Below are 27,496 nucleotides of genomic sequence, written 5' to 3' on the forward strand. Positions count from 1 at the left end.
ATCAGCAGTTTTGTATGGGTAAAATTAAGAAAAACTTGTTTAACAGCAATGGCAGATTTATATTCTTCACCCAAGGTGAAGAATGTAATGCAATCTGGAGTCAAACGATGACTAAAGAAATTGCACTAGAATTGCACACGAAAAAGATTATGGAAGACATAAGAGAGAGGTGGAGAACATATGAATGAGGAATATAAGGAAGTGTTTAGCAACAAAATCCTGTTGCAAGCACTTGCAACAGGATTTTAAGAATTTTCTAAGCATTTTCTTATCCTCCATTCTGGAGAGTGAAAGGGGGAGTAAAAAAAACATACCACTGCAATAAAGGTGGTGGTAGGAAGGAGGTATCAAACTGTAGGTCTATTTTTATTTCTTCTGTAGTTGTTAAGATTTTGGTGAAACTGGTAACAACTTGGATACAGGATTGGACAGATGAGGGCAATATTATTTATGCAGGCAACATGGATTTGTTAAATTGCACTCTTATTTTAATTATCGGGTTACCTTTTATGATAGAGTAACAAGAGCAGTGGATGAGGGTAAGGTATACATACATACACTGTTATTTTTTTTTGGATTTTGCAAAGGCATCTGACAGGGTACCATATAACAAGTTGGTTTTTAAGTTGACACATGGGGCTACAAGGAGATATTCAGTTGTTTACAAATGATGTGAAGCTTGGGAGGATTATCAATAACAGTGCTAATGTTTTGGCTCTTCAAGAGAATCTGAATAAGCTGAAAAGTTGTGCAAATGAATGGAATGTCAGTTTAATGGAAATAAATGCAAGATTTTGAAATTTTAGATCCACAGATGGGATACTCCATACTTCAGGTATAACTCAGTAGAGTTATACCTGAAGAAGTGGAAGAAGCAAAAATCTTGAGGTGATTGCAAAGGCCATCAGATGAAAGAGCTTCTCCAGATGAATACCAATTTAATAACACCTGAAGATAAAGCTGACCTGGCATCATTCTTTCCAATTCATACACAGATGACCAAGGCAAATCACCTCCTATCATACCATAAACTATGTTTCTTATTATCTCCTGTAGTTTTTCAGCCAAAAGACATCAGAAGCATACTCAACAATTTGGACATTAGAAATTCTTCTGGTTCTGGTGAGCACCTTGGCAATTGTATTCGAGCATTGTGCTCCAGAGCTAACACCTCTCCTTTATCATCTCTACAATTTTCTATACTTCAGTTGGCACTTATCCCAATGCATGGAAGCAAGAATATATCTGACCCTATTTCAAAAAAGGAAGTAATAGTTTGTTGTTCAACTATTGATCAATTGCCATCACCTCAATCCTCTCCAGATGGAGAAAAGTCATGAAAAGTCAATGTCTTCACTGCCTAGAAACCCACCAGTATGGATTCTGCCAATGCAGATCTATAGAAGATCTCTTGGCCTACACCACCAGATGCATGCCATGAAGAGGTTCACAGAAACATATCCAGAGCTTTTGATTGTGTTTTGCATCAAGGCCTGGTACACAAACTGCTATCCTTCAATGTATCTGCCTCTCTGTAACTGGATAACATGCTTTTTGGTCATTCTGACTCCTCATTTTAAGCTTGCCACCAATGCAAGATTGCTTGTGGACTCTGTTCTATTATTATAAACTCTGGCAAGGAAATAATATATTTTGGTTATCGTCGGAATCGAATGCATGATGGTGGAAGACAAAACGAAGCTAAGTTTTCATTACTGTATTTAGTTATATTTCATTTTATTTAGTGTACTTAAATGTTTTGTTTTGTTTGTAACTGTTTGTACTTTTTTTCTTATTTATTTAACGGAATTTATTAGTTGAATAATTAACGATTACGTTACTCGGCAGTAAGGAATGATGGCGGATTCAGCTGCAGTCGCACGTGGCGTATCGCTAAGTTCTCTGCCATTTAAGAACTCTATTATAAGCAATATCATAAGGGACTTTGTGGCATGCAGTACTTGCAGCATGTATGCGTCTCGGGAATTGGATATGTGGCTTGTGAAAGAGAGCGGAGAGCGTATGTGCACAAAATACAGGCAGTGGGAGGAAATAAGTGCATTCAAAATATCAATATCCGACCTTGTTGCTCCAGTAACGGGGAATGAATGTAGGAAGACAAGTAGTGTGATAGGAGAGAATGAAAAAAAAAAATATATATATGAATGGGAAAATAATAGTTGATAGTGTGGAAGGCGTGAGTGACTGTGCAAGTTTAGGAGATGGTTTTGTTTGGGAGAGTGAATTTAGATTAAGAGTGACTGACCTGCAGAGGGAGATAGATGAGCTGAAAGATGAGGTGGAATGTCTTGTGAATGAGAGCAGAAGTATGAAAGATAAGATTAGGAGAATGGAAGAGATAAATGCAAACCGAATCAGAGTAGGGGAGAGAGAGAATTTTGGGAGCGTTAGAAGAGGAGAGAAAGGAAACAGTAGAAGAGAGGGAATGAGTGAGAGGTATGGGAGTGCTAGAAGAGGAGAGAATGGAAACGGTAGGCAAGATGGAATGAGAGAGAGGTATGGGAATGCTAGAAGATGAGAGGATGGAAACAGTAGGAGAGACAGAATGACAGGGGGGATATGGAAGTGCTAGAAGTGGAGAAAATGGAAACAGTAGGAGAGAGGGAATGAGAGATGTATGGGAGTGCTAGAAGAGGAAGGAATGGAAATAGTAGGAGAGAGAGGTATGGGAATGTTAGAAGAGAGAATAGCAGTAGAGGACAGGGAATGAAAGAAGAGGAGAGAATGGAAACAATAGGAGAGAGGGAATGGTAAGAGGTATAATGTATGGCGACTCAATGATCCGTGGTGTTCAAGATAGGATGCGTGAGGAGTGTTTGCCAGGAGGAACAATAGAAAGGGTGGCTATGGCAATTGAGAGAGGTGAAAGGGTGGATGAGATGATTGTGAAGATAGGAACAAATGACTTGAGTGGTAAAGTAAGTCGGGCAGCGAGAGATAAGAGATTTTTGCTTGAGGCTGTATGGAAGAAGATAGAGAGAGGAAAAATAGTGTGCGTGTTGCCTAGGTATAATAATGACCAGCTGAGCAGAAATATTGAATGGCATAATAACTAGAATGTGTGACAACAGAAGACTGGCATATGTGGATGCTTGGAGTGCATTTGAGGAAAGAGAGGAATCGTATGCGAGAGACCACTTACATTTGAATGAGGAAGGACATAGGCACCTGGAGAGATTGCTGTTCTGAACGAGTCAGTGTGTTCCAGGGAGGATGATAGCAGGGGTGGCCTCTTGTGGGAATGGATACTTGGGAGAAGGGAGACGACATCAGGTAACACTGAGCCCAGTGGAGTCTAGAAGGGATAATGCTGGGTATAGAAACAATGGCATTTATATGCTTTATACTAATGCCAAGAGTATCCAGAATAAGGGAGAGGAATTGGTGGGGCAGATAGCATCAGCCTGGCCAAAAGTTATTGGGATCACTGAGGCGTGGTTGACAGAAGGGGATATAATAACAGGAATAGAAGTCGCTGGATATAGCATTTTTCGTCAGGATAGGAGGGGAAAGTGTGGTGGTGGTGTACTGCTTATGATAAGTGATGACCTATGTCCTCTAAGAGTGGAGGCTTTGGAAGAAAGTGAGACAAATGATTTTGAGAGCATATGGTGTGAGGTAGACGTAGGCAAGACAGGATATTTAGTGGGGTGTTGCTACAGATCCATGAGCACAGAGGATGGGGACCAGGAGATGTTTAGACAGTTAAGTTTGGCAAGTGCAAGAAGAATACAGTAGTATAAATTGGAGAGAGGAAGATGCATGTAGTAATAAGGGAATGGAATTTCTAGAATTCTTGAGGGACAAATGTCTTAGGCAACATGTAACAGAGGGTACAAGAGTTTTGGATTTGGTTATAGCATCAGAAGAGTTGATAATAACTGAGATGACATCTCTTCCACCAGTTGGAGAGAGAGTGACCATATGGTTTTGACTTGGAAAATGAATAGACATGCAGGAGTAGCAAAGAGATGGGAACTTATGTGGAATTATAAAGCAAGTGATTATAATAGTCTTAGACATCAACTTCAGGAAGTTTCATGGAGGGAGGAATTGAAAGGCCGGGATATCATTAGTGCGTGGGAAATTGTGAAAGAATATTTGTTAGCAGCAATGGTAAGTTGTATACCACTAGTGAAGAAGAAGAGGACACAATTTGGAGTAAAGTGGATGACAAACAATATTAAACAGGAATTGCATGTGAAAAAGAGGCTATGGAAGAGATATAAGGAGACAGGTGAAGAGAAGATTCATGAAGAATATAAGACACAGGCCAGAAGAGTGACTAGTGTGGTAAGGAAAGCGAAACTGAATATGAGAGGAGATTGGGCCTAGGATCCAAAGAAAATCCTAGGGAATTTTTTAGCTATGTGGCCAGTAGGAGGAGAAATGACTGCAGAAGAATGATATTGTGGGATAAAAATGGGAATAGAGTGACTGATACAGAGGACATAGTGGAATTGCTCAATGAACACTTTATTGGAGTATTTCATCCTAGAGGAGTCAGTTTTAATGCTAGAGGGATAGGGCTGGTTCGAGGTTTAGAGGTACAGGAGGAGAGTGTGTTTCAGATACTGAGTACTCTGGATGTAAGTAAAGCTTTGGGACTGGATAGTATTTCACCACGAGTTTTGAGAGAATGTACTAGCTGACAGTGCCTTTAACCTGGCTTTTCAATGAAAGTCTGTGGGAAAGGTGCCCAGGGAATGGAAGGAAGGTAAGATAGTGCCACTGCATAAGGGTGGTAACAGACTGGAAGTGCCTAATTATAGGCCAGTCTGTGTGTCATTAGTAGTTGTTAAGATCTTGGAGAAAGTAGTGAGGGACCATATACAGCATTGGGCAGATGAGGTAATGTTATCTGTGAGAGTCAACATGGATTTGTGAAAGGGCACTCTTGTTTTAGCAATATGCTAGCCTTTTATAATAAAGTTACAAGAACATTAGATGAGGGAAAGGCATATACTGCAATTTTCTTAGACTTAGCGAAGGCATTTGACAGGGTTCCACATGATAAGCTGATATTTAAGTTGCAGCAAATGGGTCTGGATGTCAGATTGATCAATGGCATTCAGGATTGGCTGTCTGATAGGTATCAGGGAGTTGTGTATGGCGGAGCAATTTCAAGGAGGCAGAGGGTTACAAGTGGGGTCCCACAGGGCTCAGTACTAGGACCTATATTGTTTAACCTTTATATCAATGACATTGCCAGTGGATTGCAAGGGGATATTCAGTTGTTTGTAGATGATGTGAAGCTGGGAAGGATTATTAGTAATAGTGCAGATGTGGTAGCCCTGCAAGAGGATTTGAATAAGCTAGATAGATGGGCAAATGAATGGGGGTGCCAGTTTAATGCAGCAAAATGTAAGGTCTTGAGGTTTGGGAAACATCGATGGGATGCCGCATTCTCTATGGGAGGAGTTATACTGGAGGAAGTAGGGGAGACAAGAGATCTGGGGTTGATGATTGATAGAAACCTGAAATTTAGGGGACAATTGCCAAGGTGGTGAAGGTAACACAGAGGACTACTGCAATTATGAGGACACTGACCTGCAGAGATAAAAGGGCTATCATTCCATGGTATAAGTCTCTGATCAGACCACACTTAGACTATTGTTCTCAGATTTGGTCCCCAGGATTTGAAGGGGATAAATTAACCGTGGAAAGGATACAAAGACGGATGACAAAGATGGTTTCAGGACTGTACAAGGATAGTTATGAGGATTGGCTGAGGGAATGTGGACTGCAGAGTTTGGTGGATAGAAGAAGGAGAGGTGATATGATTGAGACTTTTAAATTGTTTAGAGGTGATTACAGGGTTGACACTGGGGAGTTCTTTCGCTTGGTTGAACAGCAGGAAGGAGTGATGACAAGAGGCCATCCCTGGAATTTACGAAAGGAAACTGTGAGCAAGAGGGTGAGGAGTGGTTTCTTTGCGTGGAGGGTGGTTGAACCGTGGAATGCATTGACTGATAGAGTGGTGAGAGCGAGACTGGTCAATGAGTTTAAGGAGTGGTATGATAGACTTTGTATTTCTTAAGGGGGACCTCCTCTCAATGAATCTCGACAGACTTTATGTTCTTAGGAAGGACCTCCCACGATGAGTCTTTTGGCTCCATGGAGAACTGAATAATAATAACAATAATAATCTAGTCATTCATGGTCTTCTATCTCTCCAATATCTGTTATTTTTTTTTGTTTTTTTTGTGTAAGAACTTTATTGCTTTAGAGATTTTGGTATGTGGTTTATATATTTATTTTTCTAATTTATCATAAGTAAAGTGATGCATTTAATCATACTTTGATGATACTTGATCATAATTTGATCATACTTTGTACTAATTTGATATTGAAATCTCTTTCCTGCAGCTGGCAGATAGGATAAAATGCATGGCCTAATCTGTCGTCAGCATGGAAGATTAAGACCAAAAAAACCAGTATGACTATTATTATCATCAGCAGACCTCCATGGTGTCAAGAGACAAATCACAGGAGGTCCCACTCTTACACACACAGCTCATCATACCTTGACTTAAATGCATTCACTGTCTCTGCAACTCACCACACTCTCAGGCAACGCATTCCAATCACCTACCACTCTCCATGCAAACAATCTACTCCTCAACCCATTGCTCACACCTACCTTACACAGCTTCTAGGGATGGCCTCTTGTTCTCCCCTCTCTCTCTCTCCAGATATTCTATGAAAAATCACATTCACACTAATCTGATAATTATCCCTTATCAACTTATACATCTCTATCATGTTTTCCCTCTTCTTTCTATCCACTAAGGCTGTGTAATTTACATTCTCTCAATCTATCCTCATACTCCACATTCCAGAAACTGACTTAGTCAAATGTCTCTGAATCCTCTCCAACAACTTATCCTTTTGAAAACCAGTAATCCATATGCAGCCTGATCAAAGACCTGTACAATGGAATCATAATATTCTTACTTCTACATGTAAGTGTTCTCTGCATCATACTCATAATCTGCTGTGTTGTCTGCTTAATTTTAGCAAATGTCCACAAAATTTCAGATCCCTATCCACCATCACCCACAGATCTTTCACCTCCTCTAAGATATCCCACCAATTCTATATTCTGCTTCCCCAATTTTAAAAACTTACACTTTGATACACCAAACTGACATCCCCACCATGCACACTCACCCATTCAAGACATGTCCCATTGCAAGGCTACATCTGTTCTACTTCTCATAACTCTCCCCAACTTTGCATCATCTGCAAAGAACTGTATAGGCCCTTCCAATGTAATTTACATACAAATTAAACAAAAATGGCCCCAAAACAGACCTCTGGGGACACTAGTGACTTTCCTCTTCTGAGATATCACTCTCCCACACACACACACACAACCTGCTGATACCTATCAGACAGCCAATCTCCAATCCAATGCACTAATCTACTATCCAACTCCATCCTTTCCATTTTAAATACCAGCCTACTATATGGCAATCTACTGAAAGCCTCTTTTACAAAATTTAAATACACTACTGTATATGCATCCCCCCTTGTACAATGTATTCTTCACTTTGTTATAATAACTAAGCAGATTACTAAAACACAATCTTCCTTTTGCAAACCCATGCTGCCCATTAAAGAGAATTCTGCTGCTGTCAATCCTGTTATGAATCCTTGTCCTCACTAGCTTCTCCAACACTGCAGGTTGGCCTATACTTCAAAGCTTTAGTTTTATCACTCCCATTATGAAGCAAAACAATTTTGCCCTCTTTTCACTACTTTGGAACTTGGGCTAATCTAAGACTCATGTTAAATGGCAAGTTAAAATTGTTAACTCCCTGGAACATTCCCTCAAGAAACATAGTGACAGTAGTGCTCTCAGGATTTAATCTTGGGGGGGGGGGGGGCAGAGTTCATGAGACGATTTGAGAATACACACTATGCATTGCATACAACCTATGACTGAGCATCTACAATGATGGCTAATTCATAAGTAGTATAGAAATAGAAGACACGACACAACATAAATAAAAAAAATTAATTTTATTAATTACGAAAAGATTTTTTGGAAAATTTTGTAGTGTTTTTTCCTTTTTCTTTGGGGGTCCAGGGCCCATCTTGGCTCCCCCTCTGGGTGCACCACTGCATTGTGATATACTATCAAGTCCAATGGCCTTGTTAACATCATGTTTACTCAATTCCTCATATCTCCTGGTCACTCACACCATCAATGGTTCCTCTTCAATTACCACTGCTCACAAGTTCTGCATTATGTTACAATCACAAGGATGGAATACTTTAATGAACTGCTCATTTAACACCTCTACTATATCCTTCTCAGTGTTTTTCATTCTTGCATTATCACTGACCAACACCATCCTCCCATAATCATTCTTTCTTTTGCATGCCACAAAAAATATCCTCCTTAGGATTTCTTTTAGTCTCATTTGCTAACTGCTGCTCATACTGCATTTTGATACCCATACCAAGTGAGTCACATTCCTTGCTTGCTCTTTGACTCGTGATGTAACTGTTTATCGCTACTCATTTTGTGCTGCCTCCACAGTGACTTTTTCTTCCAGACTGCATGTTTCAGCTCTTCAGTCATCCATTTTACACCTACCTTATTTAATCTCCTGATCTTTGGAATAGGCTCAGTCATTGCCTCTGACTGATAATTCCTGGGCAGCATCGATTTCCTTCTCATCCAATTCCTCATTCCATGATATCGCTGCAAGCAGCCTACTGTGTCTGTCATAATCACCCACCTTATCCCATTCATGTGCCATCTCCTCTCTAAGAGGTTGACTACCATGATGTTACATGGTTAACTATGTGCATATTGACATGTGGTAAGGACCTATCTCTTCTACATATTGTTGTAAGCATTCATGGATGTAAATCCGTGTGTGTGTTCATGGGGCCAGTTTGCCTGTTCTGAAGGACAAAAAAACAGAGTTTCTGAGTGAAAAAACCCCTCTACCTCCATATGAGACCAGCTAACTCGCCTTTAGTCGAAAAAGACCAGATAAAGGTTCCTCATGTCATGGATGGGAATTGGATCCGTGTCTTTCCGACCAAAGGATCAGAAATCTATACTGATTGAGCTACAGAGGTCCTTATAGTTCCACATATAACCCTTTCTCACAAAAGTTCGGACATGGCTGACAACCATCCAAGTGATCACATCGTGGTCCCTTTCACTAACTAGAGGAAGATGTCACTGCAATTCATCTCACACATTCACAAACTCCTTTCTTCTCACACAACCCTACTAGCATACCATTCATAATCTTTACTCACCTTCTCAACTCATTATTATCATACCTTGGCAGCATGCTGACTAATTAATCTACCATACTGTTATCTTTCACTTTCCTTAACGTTCTTCTGGCATCCCTATATTCTCCTTATTACCAGTCAAATAATTGTGCCAACAACCACTATCAACTCTTGCCTGTGTACTCCTCTTATCCAATACTTCAATCACCCTGCTCATTCTACCACCTGGAAAACAAACCTTGTGCAACTTTCACTCACCACACCTTTTATCATCAAATCCACATACACTGCTACTCTCAAATCATTTGATATTTCTTTCAAATCTTGCATCCTATTCTTCTTCACATTCTTATGGAAATCTGAAATTCTCCTCAGTTCATTCCTCATGTTTCATCTGTTGCCTCATTTTTACCAACTCTGCTTTCATCTCTTCAATTATGTTCTCACTGCCATTAATGGCAATTGCATTTTCACTATCCTTGCACATCCACTGTCTTACTGCTCATTGTTGCTAACTCAGCATCTATGCACCCTATCTTACCACTCAACATTGTTAATTCACTGCCATATTAGCCCACTGTCATGCCATTACCATTCAAGCCCTCAACCGTACCGACAACTCTGCTTACTCCATAGCTACATCCACAATCTTTTGCGTATGAAGTGAAGAAACAAAGGCCATAGTGAGCAAATTAATATAATCAAAATAAGATAGTTTGGGGTCATGAAACATTTCCAAAAACCTGCAAGTGAGAGCCATCTTGGATAAAATTAAATCTAATCATGTTCTTGAAATGAATAATAATAATAATTATTATTATTATTATTACGTGACATCTCCAAGAATCCAACTACTCATCGAGGGAGGGCATCTACTCTACAACTCTGTCTCCACCACTCAATCCACCAACTACCATCATCATCTACTGCCCACCACCACTACTAGTATTTTCACAAAACATCACAAACATCCATGAGGCATTCCACTAGTCATGTTTATTATCCAGGATTTTTTTTTTTTTTTATATATCTGATCCCCACACAAAAGGTTGCAAAACCTATAGCATAACAGTTCCATGTGTGGGCAGAAGAAAGGAGGAATCTGTTCACATTTTATTTTTGAATTGATGAAGGTTGTAATCTTTATGGAAGGCAGATTGGGAAACGCTGTTCCATGGAGCAGCCTTCTGCAATCTGCCTTCCAAGTTGGTTCAGCAAGTTTCAAGCTGGGTGTTGGTTAGCAGAAACTCTTGATTTTGGAGGAAAGTCGAGGAATCATAATGACCAGTTCAGCAGAACATTGTCTGTGAAAGTGTCTGTAGAACAGATATAAGGCAGAATCTGAATATCTGTGGGAGAGGGATTGAAGTGAATCCATGAGAGAAGGATCATTAATTAACCAGACTGCCCTCTTTTGGACAGCACTGAGCAATCTTAGAGAGGATTTTGGTGCACCACCCCATATATGGGAGCAGTATTCAATGGTTGGTCAGATTTGGGATTTGTATAGCATTAGCAGCTGTAAAGGTGTGAAATGGTGCTTTGAGTGAAAGAGTAAACCTGTTTTTTGTTGGCTGCAGAAGCTGTGGTTGAGATGTGTTTGTGCTAAAAAGGTTGGAGGTGTAGCCCAGTCCAAGAAGAGAAATCTGATAGTGTTTGGATAGCAGGTTACTATTGAATGTTAGGGGAAGGGATGTAAGCTCTTTCTTGCGAGGAATGAATGTTGATGACATTGAAGTTTACAAGATTATCCTTGACTCATTGAGATATAACTAGGAGATCAGAGTTCAGGACATTTGTCAAGGTAGTTTTTGAGGGTTCTAACAACTGGGCACCAACCGGGCACTACAAGGTTTCTCAAATGAAAAGGAAGAATGCAGTGTACTGTCATCTGTGAAGCTATGAATTGGATTTGTCTGTGAGAGCAAGTCATTTATACACAGGAGGAAAAGAATGGGTGAGAGTACAGAACCCTAAAGGTACACCACAGCATTGATGATGCAATTTGACAAGAGGAAACTATCCATCATGACTCACAGTGAGTGACCAGTGAGAAAGTTGGCAGTCCAGTTGCAGAAGGCAGACTATAGAATGGCAGTTTGCTAAGTAGGTTCCTGTGCCAAACCTGATCAGATGTTTTTGAGATGTCAAAAGTGACTTTTAATTTCTCTGAATTTTTTCATGGCTCGAGTCCAGAGGTGGATGGTGAATGCTATCTCAGCTGTGGTTTGTGAGTGGTGGAATCTGTATTGTTGGTGAATGATTAGTTGGTGGGGATCCTGGTGGTGCAGAAGTTGGCTGCTGATGACCATAGTTTTAGAGAGGACAGAAGTGAGGTAGGTCTCAGTTTGGAATTCAAGTTTTTAACACAATAAGCAGGACACCATCAGTACCAGATGACTTGTGTTCAGGTTTAAGAATTCTTCAGATTTCTTTCTGGTGGAAGACATGGAATGAGTGGTTCTTTTTAAGGTGGGAGTTGCTTTGCCCTGGTCATCAGTGTAGGAATTTGAACAGTGATGCCAGTAAGTAAGCCTTGTGTTCGGATGAGGTGGCTATGGTGTCTGAATGTAAGAGCAAAGGAAGCTTGGGTGGGCAAAAGTTGAGCCCAGTGGCTTTGGCATTGGACGAGAAGGCACAACTGCCATATGCACAAGAGGTAAGTTTGTAGCATTTGGCTCTTTCGAAGTCTGCTTTGGATTTCTTGAAGGTTCTTTTACAACTATTGCAAGCTGCAATATAGGCAGAGTGAGCATCTGGAGTTTTACTCTTGAGCCACTTGGGGTATGCTGAATTATTTTTCTTGTACTGCACTGGCATTTTTTCAAGAATCAAGGCTTGGGTAATGTTGAGGATTTTGGGTGGATTGAGAGATGAAGGCCTTCATTCTTGTGAGAAAGCTTTGTTATTTGTGTGAGCAGGTATTTGAATTGAGAGAATCAAAGCAGTAGTCAGACAACGGAAGGAGGAATAGAAGTCATGGAGAGCATTTTATTTGGCATCCCTATATAGTAAAACCTCCTTATATGAATACCTCCAATTACGAACAAATCGTTTTACGAACTTTTCCACTGAAAAATAATTGTACCGATTGGCAAACGTTGTTTGTTTTATGAATGCACCGATGCGCACGTGAGCCGGCATTATCTCTGCAGTTGTTGATTGGTTCATGTCAGTGCAAGTGATTCTATTCAAGTGCTGTGAATCCATGCTTTAGTGTGTATCGTAATTTTTATAAATTTACTCTCTAATTCAAAGTTGTTTTTTTGTTGTTGTGTTGAGGTGTTTATTTAATAATTAGTTAATTTGGCTCCTAAAAAGTGCAGTTATGAAAATAAACAGAAAAAGAGAGCACCCAGACCAACTACTAAACTCAAGAAAGAACATATAGCTACATGGAAAAATGGAACTTGTATTTTTCAACTTTCTAAAGATCATAAAGGTGGCTTTGAGGTTATATTTCTGTAGAATTCTGTTTATTTTATCTGATGCCCCTTTAATGTAAGGAATGGTTATAGTTTTATTGTAGTCTGGTTTATCTTTGTTTTTTATTGAGGTCTTGTAGTGAATTTTGTTAATGGTGTTTTGGCTGTAACCATTTTTTTTATTTATAATTATCATTTATTATTCTTTTTTATTAATTTTTTTTATTAAAAAAAATGGTTACAGCCAAAACACCATTAACAAAATTCTCTACAAGACCTCAATAAAAAACAAAGATAAACCAGACTACAATTAAACTATAACCATTCCTTACATTAAAGGGATATCAGATAAAATAAACAGAATACTACAGAAATACAACCTCAAAGCCACCTGTAAACCTCCTGCAAGATTAAAAAACTTACTCAACTCATCCAAAGACCTACTCCCTCCGCTGGCCCACCCTGGAGTATACCGTATTCATTGCACCTGTAATCTACTATACAGGGGAAACAGGATGCACAATTCCTATCAGACCAAAGGAACATAAACGACACATTAAATATAATAACTATGGTGAAGCTGGCCTTTCTGATCATGCCCTGAAAACTTTACATAGAATTGACTGGAAAAGCACCAGTTGTTTACATCACACCAAAACATGCCATGAACGCAAATTTAAGGAAGCCTGTGAGATTCTTATCAGCCACCCCAATCTGAACAATAATGGTGGTCTAAAAATCCCAAGCATATGGAAGACACATATTCTACCATTGGAACCTTTCTTCCTAAAGCTAACTATAAACAGGACTGTAGATAATACAGAATCTTAAATCTAATATAACAACTGTCGTGTTAAAAAATAGGACATCATTGTTACTGTACGAAAACTATCAATATGAAAGAATGTTTCTCCTATGTTATCTTAAATAGAATTTAGCTTTGATGTAGTTTCTAAATATTTAATTAATTTTTTATTTTATCTGCAACTTTTTTTTTTTTACTAGAGGTCATGCCAGTAGAATAACCGGTGATCAAATCATTGTTTCTTTAGCTTACTGTGTGAAAAGTAACTCAGCTTGTCCTTGTATATATTCCAGATGATGACCTTGATATGAAGGTTGAAATGTCGGGAAATTAAAAATAGTTATTTATAACACGGTTGTAAAGTCCATAATTTCCAAAATTTATATCCTAAAAGATCTCAGGCTGTTGAGGAAATGGAGAAACATTTGTCAGTGTGAATTAACGATAAACAAATGGCAGGTGACAGCATGATTTGCGAAAAAGCTAAGCAACTACATAATGACCTTAAGCGTTCAACCCTGGGATCTAGTGCTGACAGTAACGATTTTAAAGCTAGGGGATGGTTTGAGCATTTTAAAAAGAGAACTGGGATTAGTAGCATAGTAAGGCATGGAGAGGCTGCCAGTGCTGACAAAGAGGCTGCTAATTAATTTGTGGATGAATTTAAAACTTACGTAGGGACGGAGGGATTTATTTCTCAGCAAGTATTTAATTGTGACAAGACAGGACTTTTCTGGAAAAAGATGCCTAAGCAAACTTATATCACACAAGAAGAGAAACTGTTCTTGTTTAACTCTCTTGTTGTGTGGTAATGCTAGTGGTGACTATAAAATTAAACCTTTGTTAGTGTTTCACTCAGACAATCCCAATGTTTAAATCAAACAATGTAATAAAAAGTAAACTAGATGTGATGTGGAGATCTAACAGTAAGTCTTAGGTAACAAAGTAGTTTTTTATAGAGTGGATCAATGGTGTTTTCCCCCAGTGTAAAAAAACTACCTAGAAAAGAACAATCTACCTTCTTGTGCTGGACAATGCTCCTGCTCATCCCCCCAGGCTTGGAATGATTTGGGTGAGCACAACTTTATAAAAGTCAAATTTCTACCTCCTAATACCATTCCTCTTATCCAACCCATGGATCAGGAGGTCATTTCCAATTTCAAAAAACTTTATACAAAGGCTTTGTTTCAAAGGTGCTTCGAAGTGACATCTGACACACAACTGACCGTCAAGGATTTTTGAAAAAAGCACTTTAACATTTAGCATTGTTTGAGGCTTATAAATGAAGTATGGGGAGAAGTTTTTTTTGAAAACTATGAACTCTATGAAAACTATGGAAAAAATTGTGGCCTGAGTGTGTGACAGGCACAGATTTTGAAGGTTTTCCTGCAAAGCTAGCAGAATCTGTGGTTAATGAAATTGTGTGTCTGGGCAGATCCATGGGATTAGAAGTGGACAATGCTGATGTAGGAGTTAGTGGAAGATCATCAAAGAGAGCTTACCACTGAGGAGCTGAAAGAACTGCAAAAAGATCAGCAGGAAGAAGTTGTTCAGGAACCTTTTTCAGAGGAGAGGAGGGACCCATATGGGAACCATTTCCGCTGCTGAAATTAAAGAAGTGTGCTTCCATTGGGAAAAAATCCAAACCGCTGTAGAAAGTGGCATCCTGATGTATCTATGGTTAAATAACAGTGTTAACATGTTTAATAATAATCTCATTGCACATTTTAGAAAAATTTTAAGAACAAGACAAACCCAGACGACTTTAGATAAGTTTGTAATCAAAGCTAAAGAATCGTCATCTATTCCACACACAAAAAAGACAGAAAATAGCAGTGACACCTGAGGGGAAGTTACCCAACATTTTTATGGCGTGTGACTCACCTTCAAAACAATAATTTCCTCCCTCCTCCTCCCCATATATCTTCAGTAAAGGTAAGTTCATGTTATATTCTTATTTTTATTTTATTTTAATTATAATAGGTGAAAATTTTTCATGTGGAATGGATTAATTTATTTTACATTAATTACTATGATAAAGATTTTATAAAATATCTTTGTGATAAAAGTGTGTGTGTGTGTGTGGTGTTGTTAATACCGTGAAAAATAAGTCATGAATCCACACATTATATTTGGAAGGAGCTTGTTAAGAAGATATCAAATGTGTTGACAGATTAGAGAGGTTTGTCAGGTATTCTGGTAGGGAGATTGATGGTCTGCGATAAGTTGCTGCTAATGGCAAATACCTCAGTAGCCCTACCTGCTTAGTCGGTGAAATTGGAGAAGGAAAGCCAATTTGAGTTGTAGACATTGACATCCCTAAGAAGGACAACCTCACTATTAGGATAATTTTACTGCAAAAAATAGAGCATTGCAGAAAGAGAGAGAGGAAGAGAGTTGAAGAGGTCTGAGTTATTATCAGAGTTTGGGAAGCAATAGAGACAGCAAATGAAAGTGACAGGTTGGTTTGGTAAGGAAATTTTGAGCTTGTGTTGACAGATTGGCAAAACCTTGCGATCTCTGACATGAGATGTAATTTCTGACAAATGCACAAGTGCTGCCCTTGTGACAGAAAGAACTGTATAATGTATAGTCTAGACCAGTGATGGCGAACCTATGACACATGTGTCAGCACTGACACACTTGAGGGTTTCAGGTGACACACCTTGGATGTTGAAAAATATTGGTATTCTGATGAAAAAGCTGCAATAAATCGTGTAAGATCGCTCTCAGTTAAGGCGAAGGCAGGTTTTGGCTTTGAGAATAAACTCAAAATATTTCAACGTGATTTAAAAAGTAACAATTTTAAGTATTTCCCAAGAGTGAAAATTTTTTTTAATGAAACTAGCCCCAAAAATCTTGAACAACATATCAACCAATCTATCGAAGTTGTAAAGTCAGTAACTGAGCAGTTTTCTTCTAGATTTGAGCAATTTCGAATATTGGAACGAACAATCCAATTCATAAAGTATCCTGATGAAACAGAATTCATGGATCTTAAATTAGATGGCTTTGAGTAGTTGGATTTAAATGATCTAGAAATGCAACTAGCCGACTTCCAGTGTAATCCTATCTGGAAAGGAAAGTTTATTGCTCTTAGAAATGAATTAGAAGAACTTGAGTGGGAATGTCTGCATGATACCGCACGTAAAAATTTAGATTGTGAAATTCTAAGCATGTGGAATAGCCTTCCCGAAAACTTTCATGCTCTTAAAATCTTTGCTAAAGCTCTTCTAACAATTTTCTCTTCTACATACTCTTGTGAAACTCTATTTTCTGCCTTAAATAATATCAAATTGAAAGGGAAAAATAGATTGAGCAATGATTTGAGTGCTGCCTGTGTAGCATTAAAATGTACACGCTATAGCTCTTCTATAAAGCAATTTTCTACCAGCACTCAGCAACAGAAAAGTCATTAAATGTAATGTAAGTTTGTAATTTCAGTTTATTAAATTAATTGTATAATATGAATTCATAGATTTTATATCAATGTCCTATTAAATAAATAGCCTAATATGATATGTATAAGTCACCATCTATGATTATGTAGTTAAATTTATAATACATGTATGCAAGTGGCACATCAACAACATCAATATTTAAAAAAAAAAAAGATGTTTGACACACCTGGGTAAAAAGGTTCGCCATCACTGGTCTAGACAGTTGATGTTGCCAGCTGGGGTTCTGTTAGAAATAGTAATTCTGGTTTGGATGACTGTAGGTGGTGGTGGTGGTGCACATTGTTTATGTTACTGTTTAGACCACAAATGTTAGTGAAGTGGACAAAGAAATTTTTTTTTTTTTTTTGGTGAGAATTAATGTGAAGTTTTTATTGTTTTTTTTTGGTTGGATTATCATTTTTTATGATTTTTTTTAAAATAGTTTTTTAGTGGGAGAAATTTTTTCCTGCAATGAAATTGTGTTTTTTTCTTTTAAATACAATGTAATCCATTGTATATTAAAAGGAAGAGATAATAAAGAATAGGGGCATTCAATGAGAAGTAAAAGACCAACAAAATGTACTGCCCACTAAGAAGATCCGAGTCTCCTGTCTACTTGTGGCCTTGACAGTTCCCTCCCCCCATAACTACTGTACTTGGTCTCCCTCCAGTCATAAACTTGCAAAGTAAGTGGCAACAAGATTTGTTGCTAGCTGATATGGCAGCCTTTGGATTCATTTCTAACTGGTTCAGTCCTATGCACTAACTAGCAGCCAGCCTGCAGAACCGTTTTAACTACTGTACAAGCAGGGAGGGTCTGTGTCCCCTTACAGTGTAATTGGTATGTCAGTGGGACAGTCACACTACATGTGAGGAGACAAGGGGGGGGGGGAATCAGAAATCAGACCTCTTGCTCTAGTGACCAAACACAGATGCAAGCCACTTCAGGCCTCTAGTAAACAAGGTGATGGTATTTCACTGAGCGATGACAGACATTTACTTAGAGGTCTAGTTAGTATTTTCTCCAACTAGGGAAGGCATGCATTTTCAGTCCTTTCCACCTGCACCATAACTCCATTTGTGGAAACAGTAAAATGGAAAGGGTAACTGACTGAAAAGTTGGAATGAATTTACTATGAAAGGTATATATTGCACATAGACAGCCCTTTAGTAGTCCACTCTCTTTTGTCTATCAGTCAGTTACCCTTTCCATCGATGACATCAACCTTATATCCATTCCCATATTTTCTCTGACTTCTGTAATAATTTTCCATTTGCTATTCTGTCAAATGCTTCAAAATCATCAGTATTGTGATGTAGCCATTATTTCTGTTATCCAGCTCACTATTATAAAATGTGAGTAAATTACTAAGGCAGGCTCTACTTTTCATAAAGCCATGCTGTCTGCCTAGAGTATCATATTTCTTTCCACTCATTCCTGAATTCTATCTATAATTTGTTACTTTTGTCTTGGCCCCTTCATTATGTAATAAAACCATCCTGCCTCTTTCTACTCCATTGGAACCTTGCCAGAGTTAATTCAACAATTAACTATTTGTTTTTCCAGCCAGAAAGAAGCAAAATTGCAAAGAATATGATACAAAAAAGACATTTTGCATTAGTGAGAATGTCTTTAAGGGCAATATTTGTGAAGAGAGAAGTACCACAGTCAGCCCAATCATCTGCGAGTTCACTATCCACGGTCAACCCCGGTCCAAAAATATTAAATAGAAAATTCCAGAAATAAACAATTTATAATTACATTGCCAAAATGAAGCTATATGGCTCTTTTTTTTTTAGTAATAGACAATTCATAAGTTTTAAATTGTGCGCTGTTCTGAGTAGTTCTCGGTTATCAGATAGACTGTACGATATCGCAGTGCTTGCATTCGAGCAACCCTTATTTTACTTGATAATAGTCCCAAAGTGCAAGAGTAGTGATGCTGGAAATTCGGATATGCCAAAGAAAAGCCATAAAGTGCTTCCTTTAAAGTGAAAAGGGTGAAAGTTCTCAATTTCATAAGATAATAAATAAATAAATAATAATAATAAAAAAAAACTTATGCTGAGGTTGCTAAGATTCCATTCACATTCAGATAACTTTTATTACAGTATGCTGTTATAATTGTTCTATTTTATTATTAGTTATTGTTGTTAATCTCTTACTGTGTCTAATTTATAAATTAAACTTTATCATAGGTATGTATGTATAAGGAAAAAATATAGTATATATATATATATATATAGAGAGAGTTTGGTACTATCTGTGGTTTCAGGCATCTGCAGGGTGTCTTGGAATGTATCCCCCCACAGATAATGGGGGGGTCTCTCCCTTACTGCTCTAATGTTCAAAGTAATTATATATGAGGTTAGAATTTTTGATGAGGGCTTTTAATGTATTCAAGGTTATGGCAAGGTTGGGACGGGGGATGCAAGTAGTGATTTGGATAATTTGAAAGAGAGAAAATCAGTAGCATTCACTTAACCACAGAGGGTTTGGTTTTAGGGATTTGGGGTAATTTATCTATCAGACATGTGAGAATTACATTGAATGTTTTTTTTTTTAATTTGGTTAAGTCTAAAAGCTATAAAGTTACTTTTTTGAGTAATCCTTTTAGCATTTTTTGTGTGTTAGTTATTGGAATCATAATCTGTTGTTTTGTCATGCTGTGCAGATGGAACAAATTTGCCACCTTTTTTTAATTTTTAAAAGAAAAACAATGCCGAAAGAAAAACTTCCCAAAGGAGTTTACATTCATATTCATCCAAAAGGATGGATTGATGAGGAAGGGATAAAGTTATGATAAAGATGTGGTGTGGAAGTCCTGGCAGTTTATGTCAGAAATCCACTTTGTTAGTATGAGATCAGTTTAGATGCCATAAAACTGAAGCTGTTAAGAATGAACATCATAAAATGATCACAAAAATAGTTGTAATCCCAGGAGGACTCACCTCCGTGCTTCAACCTTTAGATGTATTAATAAACAAACCATTTAAAGGATTTATGAAGGAAAAATGGGTCAAATAGATGCAATCTCCAAATTCTGAGGAAGCATCTACAGGTAGAAGAAGGAAGGCCACAATTTCGCAGGTGTGCAAATGGATAAAGAGTTCATGGAATGAAGTGAAACCCGAAATTACACAATCTTTTCAAAAGTGTGGCATTAATAATTCTCTTGACAGTACGGAGGATGACTTATTATTTCAAGACAGCGATGACTCGGTTTCTGATGAAGAAAATTTTCGAGAGTGAAGATGAAGAAAGATTTGAAAAGAAGATTAATGGAATTGATAAAAATTATTTTGTTTATTTAAATTAAGAATAGTGATCAGAACTTTACTGACTTTGCTGTGAGATTTCCGGTATTGCACTACGTGCTGGGCCACTTGCATTTAGCGGACGCTTAGTGATCGCCGATACTTTATAGTTTACTATACTATATTCGGCAAGAAACTCTCTGATTCCAATCTTTGAGTTTCTTATTCGGTTTTAAAACAATGTGGGATTTAATATCCCCTTAATTTAAATAATGTTTTTGTTGCCGAAATGAAGCTTATTAGCTCTTTATATTTAAGTAACTTAATGGTTGCACCTGTTCGGAAACTCGTATAGCAGAGTATAAAGTTCTTTTCGCTATACACTTTGGTATTAACTCGGTCTAGCTACTCACTGATGAAGCCTCAAAAAAGGCTGAAACCGGTCTGGGTAGTGACCTCACCACCATAATGTAATAACAGCATACATTTCCTAGGAAATGTGTTTTTACATTATGGTAAATACCTAAGAATAGTGATCAGAACTTTACTGACTTTGCTGCGAGATTTCTGGTATTGCACTACATGCTGGGCCACTTGCATTTAGCGGACGCTTAGTGATCGCCGATACTTTATAGTTTACTATACTATATTCGGCAAGAAACTCTCTGATTCCAATCTTTGAGTTTCTTATTCGGTTTTAAAACAATGTGGGATTTAATATCCCCTTAATTTAAATAATTATTTTGTTTATATTATTATATATATATATATATATATATATATATATATATATATATATATATATATATATATATATTATATGTTAGATTTTTTTAAGAAGAATAATTATTTCTTTTTATCGGATGATACATATATTAATAAACAGATGATACATATATTAAAATTTTTAATAAAAAATAATATTTACATGAAAAATTTGATGCATAATCATGTGTCTTATACTGTGAAGAATTTTTTTCCCCAAAAAAATTCAACATGAACAATGTGATGCACCCAATATAACGGTGCATCTTATAAGGCGAAAAATAGATTTTTTTTTTTTTTTTTAACACAATAGGTGAGATAACATCAGGAATGGATGCCTCGTTCATGTCTAAGTTATGAAGGCTTCTTCTGATTTGCTATCAGCATCATTATCATTCTTTTGGAGTTTCATCAGACCTTTAAACACCCACAACTTACAAAGTAGCTTTAAATTTCATAACCACATTCTAGGATAAGGTTAACCTTATGCTCATAAGTATATGTGTATGTAAATACCTGTGTTTTCCTGGCTAGGTTGCCTGATTGTGAGATGAAAATCCCATGTTTTTGGAGAAAAAACCCTACCACATTTGTATGAGACCAACTAACTCACCTTCAAATTAAAAGCCATGATGAAGGTTTTTCAGATCCAAGATGGGATTCGAATTCTGGTCATTCCAACCAAAGAGCATCGTCAAAACCGAATGAGCTAAGGAAGCACTGACATTTGCTATCATTATATAAAATGTTCACATGACTATCAGATTATCCACTTTCCAATTATTCTTGATCTCTTCCTTATCAAAGATGTTTTTCAGAATGCTGGAAATCCTGTGCTTCTTAAAGCAATTCAGATCACAACTTAAATGTTGATTTCTTATCAATATTCACACCACAACATAGACTCCTGCTGTTTGACATTATAAGACTGCGGAGTAGGATGACCTTTAGAAATTCTGAGAAACTAAAGTAGCTGCTCTGGATATCTTGTTTAATCAGGTTTAGTAGAGATGTCTTAAAAGTAAGCACCTATCTATGATCTGCCTTTAACAGCTGAGCTACCAGCTTTCTTAATAAAACACTCAAACTTGGAAACTAAAGCAGAGAGAGAGAGATTTCTTCTATTCCTTTTCTTCTATTTATCAAATGACTTGACTAAACTGTCAAGTCATTTGATAAATGTTGAGTTTAGCTCGACAGCTATTCCTCTTTTAACTAAAGGTCAATAGCTTGAATAGTTATTGACCTTTAGTGAAACATATGACCATGATATTCAGGTAAGTTAATGCAGATTAATAATATCCTCATTGCACTTATTAAAATAAGCTTTCAATAGAGATTAAAATTATGCTATTTAAAAATTATGAAATACAAAATTCAGGCTGCTTATTTTTGAAAACGTTTTTCTTATATTTATAAAATATGCTTACCTTTGCAATACTGCATTAGTATTAAGACTTCAAAGACTCCATTTCTAACAAGGCTTACACTAGAGTCAATATAACCAATGATGTTTTTGTGACCATTAAGATTTTTCTGTAATGAAATTTATTTTAAATTAACATTTTGATTGTGTTAAATTTCTCTGTGCTGTTATAAAACATATACATCAATAGTAGCAGCTTCAGAAGTGGCATGGAAGGCCTGACCTCTAATTAAAGGAATAATAGTTTTTTTTAATTATATTGTTAATTTAAGTGTTGCCATTTTTTAAAATTCTTTATTATCCTTATCCCATTCCTAGCCTATTAATGATGATATAATCTCACCATATCAAGGTCACCTAATGTGCCCCTACAACTTACTGTGAAGGCTTGAGGTTAACTTTTATGTTGATTTCATGTGGAAAGATTTTTCGATTAGTAAAAAGTAAATTACACTAGAAAAGAAATGATATTCTAGTTTAAATCCTTTATCCAAGTGTAAGCAAACAAAAGTTTACATATGAAATAGGTACTTGTATATGGAGCCTGTTCACTTCACATCAGTTGCCCCAGTATCCCACAGCACACTACAATTTCTTTCAAATGTGTTTGTTTAAACTTATATGTTGGTTAGACATGCAAATAAAGAGATTCAATACTTGCTTGATGTTCTTATTCAAATTACTGTGTCTTGCATGTAATATTTTTCCTTGACAATGCCTCAGTTACTGTTAAGTGGAATATTGAAATATATATATATTTTTTTAACTGTGTTCTTAATGACTTAAATCTCTTTAGAAGCATACCTTTTTTGATATGTATATTGCTCTGTATAGTGGGAAGGGTCACTATCCAAACCAGTACTGACCTTTGTCAATGTCTCATTGTGGGAGCTAGACAAACTGTGGAGATGGCAAGGCAAAATCAATGCAGAAATTATATTTTCCACATAAAGGCAGCAAAATGATGTATCACTATATTATTGAAATACTCTGGACTGGATCAGAGACAGTGTAGAAGATTTTTTTGTTTGTTTGTTTGGATAGAAAAGTAAAATATAGTATGCATCCCCATAGGTCTGGCATCCACTGAGACCTCAATAAAGGTTGAAACTGATCTGGGTAGTGCATTATGGGATACCAAGGCAACTGATGTGAAGTCAACAGACTATATACATGAAGCTTGGTTGTGATAATAATATCTTGTGTGCAAACAAAAGTTTGCACACAAGATATTATTATAAAACCAAGGGTATTAAACCAGCACCTCCATGGAGTTTAAAGAGTCATTGGAGATCCTTGAACTCATTGACAAAGTACTCACAACAGACGCTAGCAACCAATTCCACTTATTCACTGCTCTCCAAGCAAAAAATCTAGTCCTTACACCCCTAATAACCACACTCTTACTCAATTTCCAGGGATAACCTATCATTCTGCTGAAATATTTTCTCGATTTTATAAAACAATTTAAGCACCTTAAATTTTTCTACCATATCCCTTCTTTCTCTGCCTATCAACCAACTTTTGCAACCCTCAAACCTACAGACCACTCACCATCTAAGTCACTCGCCTCTGAATCCTCTCCACTACTCTCTCATCCCCAAGAAAGGTAGTAACTGAACACAGTAATCTAGATGTGGTCATACAAATGCTTTAGTATGACCACATTTGCAAAGTTCATAAACAGGAATGATAAATTAATTATCTTTGCTTGATAGTGTTTCTCCAATAACCAAGTAATCCTATCAGCTAATATGGCAACACTTAGCAATATGCCCTCTGAACTTCAACTCTCTATATATTACCTCCCCCCCAACCAAATCGCTCACTTCATCTATTTACAGGAATACAATTTCATTGTCATACATACCTGTAATCTTTTTATTCCAAAATGCAAACCTTTACACTTTTCCAAGTTAAACTAACATTCCTTTATCTTTTGCCAACAGTGTCAGCCTATTTAAATCATCCCATAAGCTTTCTACATTAAGATTAATTATTACTCTACTCAATTTTGCATCATCAGCAAACAACTAATTTCCCTTCAAATCATTTCCTGTATCATTTATGTACAAATTAAACAGTAATGGTCATAACACAGAGCCCTGTAGTATACTGCTGGTCACCTGCTTTCTCCTGGATTCTGCTCCTCCATATACTACTTTTTGTTATCTATCTGCCAGCCATTCAAATCATCAATTTCATATCCATCTCCACTTGTCCCAATACACTAAACAGAGTTCCATGTGGTATCCAGCCATATCATCATGCAGCTATTCCCTTTATCCAACTTAGCAGTCACTATTATAAAAAAAAAAAGTCAGTAATTAATAAGACATGACTGATCCTTCTCAATGTTATGAGCCATGCTGCCTTCCCAAAGAGTATCATACTCTCATCCACCCATTCCTGAATTCTGTCTCTGACGAATTTTTCCAATATTTTTACCACCATTTCGGAGATATTGCTTGTCTATAATTTGCTATTGCAAAATAATTCCTTGGGACTTTACCAGAGCTCAGACTAGTTAAAGACAATGCCAGTTCTTTTGCATTCTTGTGAAATGTGAGATAATATCCCATCTAATCCCATGGCCATATTTACACTGAGATTCTGCAATATCCTAAGTACATCCGATTCATTAACATCTATTATTCCTATCATATCTGTCACAGCAATGACAGAACCTTGCCAAGTAGTTACTCAAGTAATTCAACTATTTCATTTGCTTATGTCGGCATCCTACCATCAGCACCTGCTAAAGTTATCCTTCCATGGTCTTTCTTCTTTTTGCTTGCTGCACGAGAAAGAACTATTTCACTGTATGACAATGTAATTCTTGATTAGAATAATTTAAGCAGATATATTGTTTACCAATGATTGCAAAATCTGAATTAAGTGGGACTAGTGGGTAAGTGGGGGATGCAAGGAGAGAGCGAGAGAGAGAAAGAAGAGGCAGGAGCTAAGGATAGAAAGATGACAGGAAGGTAGGTAGGTGGAAGTGCAAAGATGCTCCATTCATCAAGAAATGACTAGAGCATTGAGGTATGTGATGTATGTAGATTCAATGATTTGTGGAATGCAAAAGAGAATGCTAAAAGGAGTGCTTGCCTGGAGGAACAATGGAAAGTGTGACTATGGCAATTAAGCAAGGTGAAAGGGTCAATGTGATGGTGGCTACAAATGACCTGAGAGATGGTGTGAATCGAATAGCAAGAAAATTGGTCTATGCTTCAGGTTGTACGGCAGAAGAGTGTGAGAGGGAAGACAGTGTTTGGCCCAGATATAATAATGCAGTGATGAAGAGAACAGCATCAATAATGAATGACATGATAGCGAGAATGTGTCAAAAGAGAGACTTGGATTATGTGGATGCTTTGAGTGAATTTGAGGATAAAAGAGAGCTGTATGGACTGCATTTGAATGAAGAAGGATATAAGCATCTGGAGTGAATGTTGTTCTCGGGGCGGGTGAGAGTATTAGTGCAGGGAGACTAGAGTTGTCAGAATGGATGGAAGCCATGGATCCTCTTGTGGGGGTAGACACTCAAGATATTGAAGAACATATGGTGTTATGCAGAGTCAAATGGAGTCAAAGTGAATAATAATAGGTATAGAAATACTGACAATTCATTGATATTTCTTGATACAAATGCCAGAAATATCAGGAATAAAGGAGATGACTTAATGGCAATGATAGCCTCAGTCGGACCAAAGATTATTGAGAATCAGTGAAACATGGCTGATGGAAGAAAATATACTGAAAGAAATTTTAAAAATAGAAGAATGCAGTACTTTTCAGCAGGACAGCAAGAGCAAACATGGTAGTAGAGTATTTGCTTATGATAAGCTATGAGTTGTGTCTTCTCAGAGTGAAGGATTTTGAGGAATAATGCTAATGGTTTTGAGAGTGTATGGTGTGAGGCAGCAGTAAGCAGGATAGGATATTTATTGGGATGAAGCTACAGACCAGGGAAAATAGAGTTTGAGGAGCAGTAAATGTTTAGCAGTTGATTTTGGCTAGTGCAAAATGAGTGATGGTTATAAAAAATTTTAACTACAGCAGTATAAATTGGGAAGAGGAAACAGCATTTAATAGTAAGGAAATGAAATTTCTGGAATTCTTGAGGGACAAATGCCTTAGAAATTGAAGGACAAATGCCTTTTACCACATGTAGTAAAACAAACAAGAGACTCAAGAGCTTCAGATTTGGCCCTGGCATCAGAAGACTTGATTGTAACTGAAAGTCATCCCTTTCCCTCTGGTTGAGAGAATTACTGAGACCTGCAATGTTTAACCTTTATATCAATAACATTGTCAATATATTGCAGGGAGATAGTCAGTTGTTTGCAGATGATGGGAAGCTAGGAAGGATTATTAGTAATAGTGCTGATGTGGTAAGTCTTCAGGAAGGTATTGAATAAATTGGACAGAAGGGCAATTAATAGTGTGTCAGTTTAATGCAACTATATGTAATGTCTTGAAGTTTGGGATACATTGATGGGAGGCTGCATACTCTGTTGGAAGAACTGGAGGAGGCAAGAGACTGTGGGATGATGATTTTTTATGTTGAGCCCATATAAGAGAGGTTGGTTAATCAACCTATATTACGTTAGTACCACGTATGGGTAGTGGGTTGGGAAAGGACAAACTTGTTTACATTTGATTTAAAATGTCTGTATATTGTATTCCTTAGAAAACACACATCGGGGGGGGAGACTGTTCCACAATACAGCAGTAGCAGGGAAGAAGGAGGAGGAGGAAAAGAAACTTGTTCTGTGGGTTTCAAGGTGTATTGTCAAGGGATGTTGGGTAGCAGCTGCAAGTGTTCCAATGAACTTAGTACTGAGTGGAGGAATTATGGATGCTATTTCAGATGAACATTTGCCATGGAAATATTTATAGAATACACACAACGCAGAAACCAAATGCCTGTGTGAAAGTGGGAGAAGTGAGTTGGTCAGAGATGGGTTATTAATCAATCTAAATTGCTCCCCTCTGTATTGAGTCAAGCATTTTGAAGGAGATCTTAGGAAGCTGACTCCAAAGGTGAGAGAAGTATTCATAGCTGGGCAGATTTGTGATTTAT

General features: G+C 37.3%; 1 protein-coding gene across 4 annotated transcripts in view; it reads right to left on the minus strand.

The window, feature by feature from the left end:
• Positions 1-27,496, minus strand: part of LOC150095838 (uncharacterized) — a 404,380-nt gene that overhangs the window by 256,323 nt on the left and 120,561 nt on the right. For 3 of the 4 annotated variants that reach the window (XM_090408977.1, XM_090408978.1, XM_090408979.1), the window contains exon 4: positions 22,412-22,517. The exons of the other annotated variant lie outside the window; for it this stretch is intronic. In XM_090408977.1, the coding sequence (XP_090265103.1) occupies positions 22,412-22,517 (106 nt within the window). The remainder of the gene's footprint in view (positions 1-22,411; positions 22,518-27,496) is intronic. 4 annotated transcript variants of the gene reach the window in all.

This window comes from Typopeltis vanoorti, chromosome 19 (assembly GCF_054136105.1).
Source record: "Typopeltis vanoorti isolate ZY-2024b chromosome 19, IOZ_Tvanoo_1.0, whole genome shotgun sequence".
Taxonomy (NCBI): Eukaryota; Metazoa; Arthropoda; class Arachnida; order Uropygi; family Thelyphonidae; genus Typopeltis; species Typopeltis vanoorti.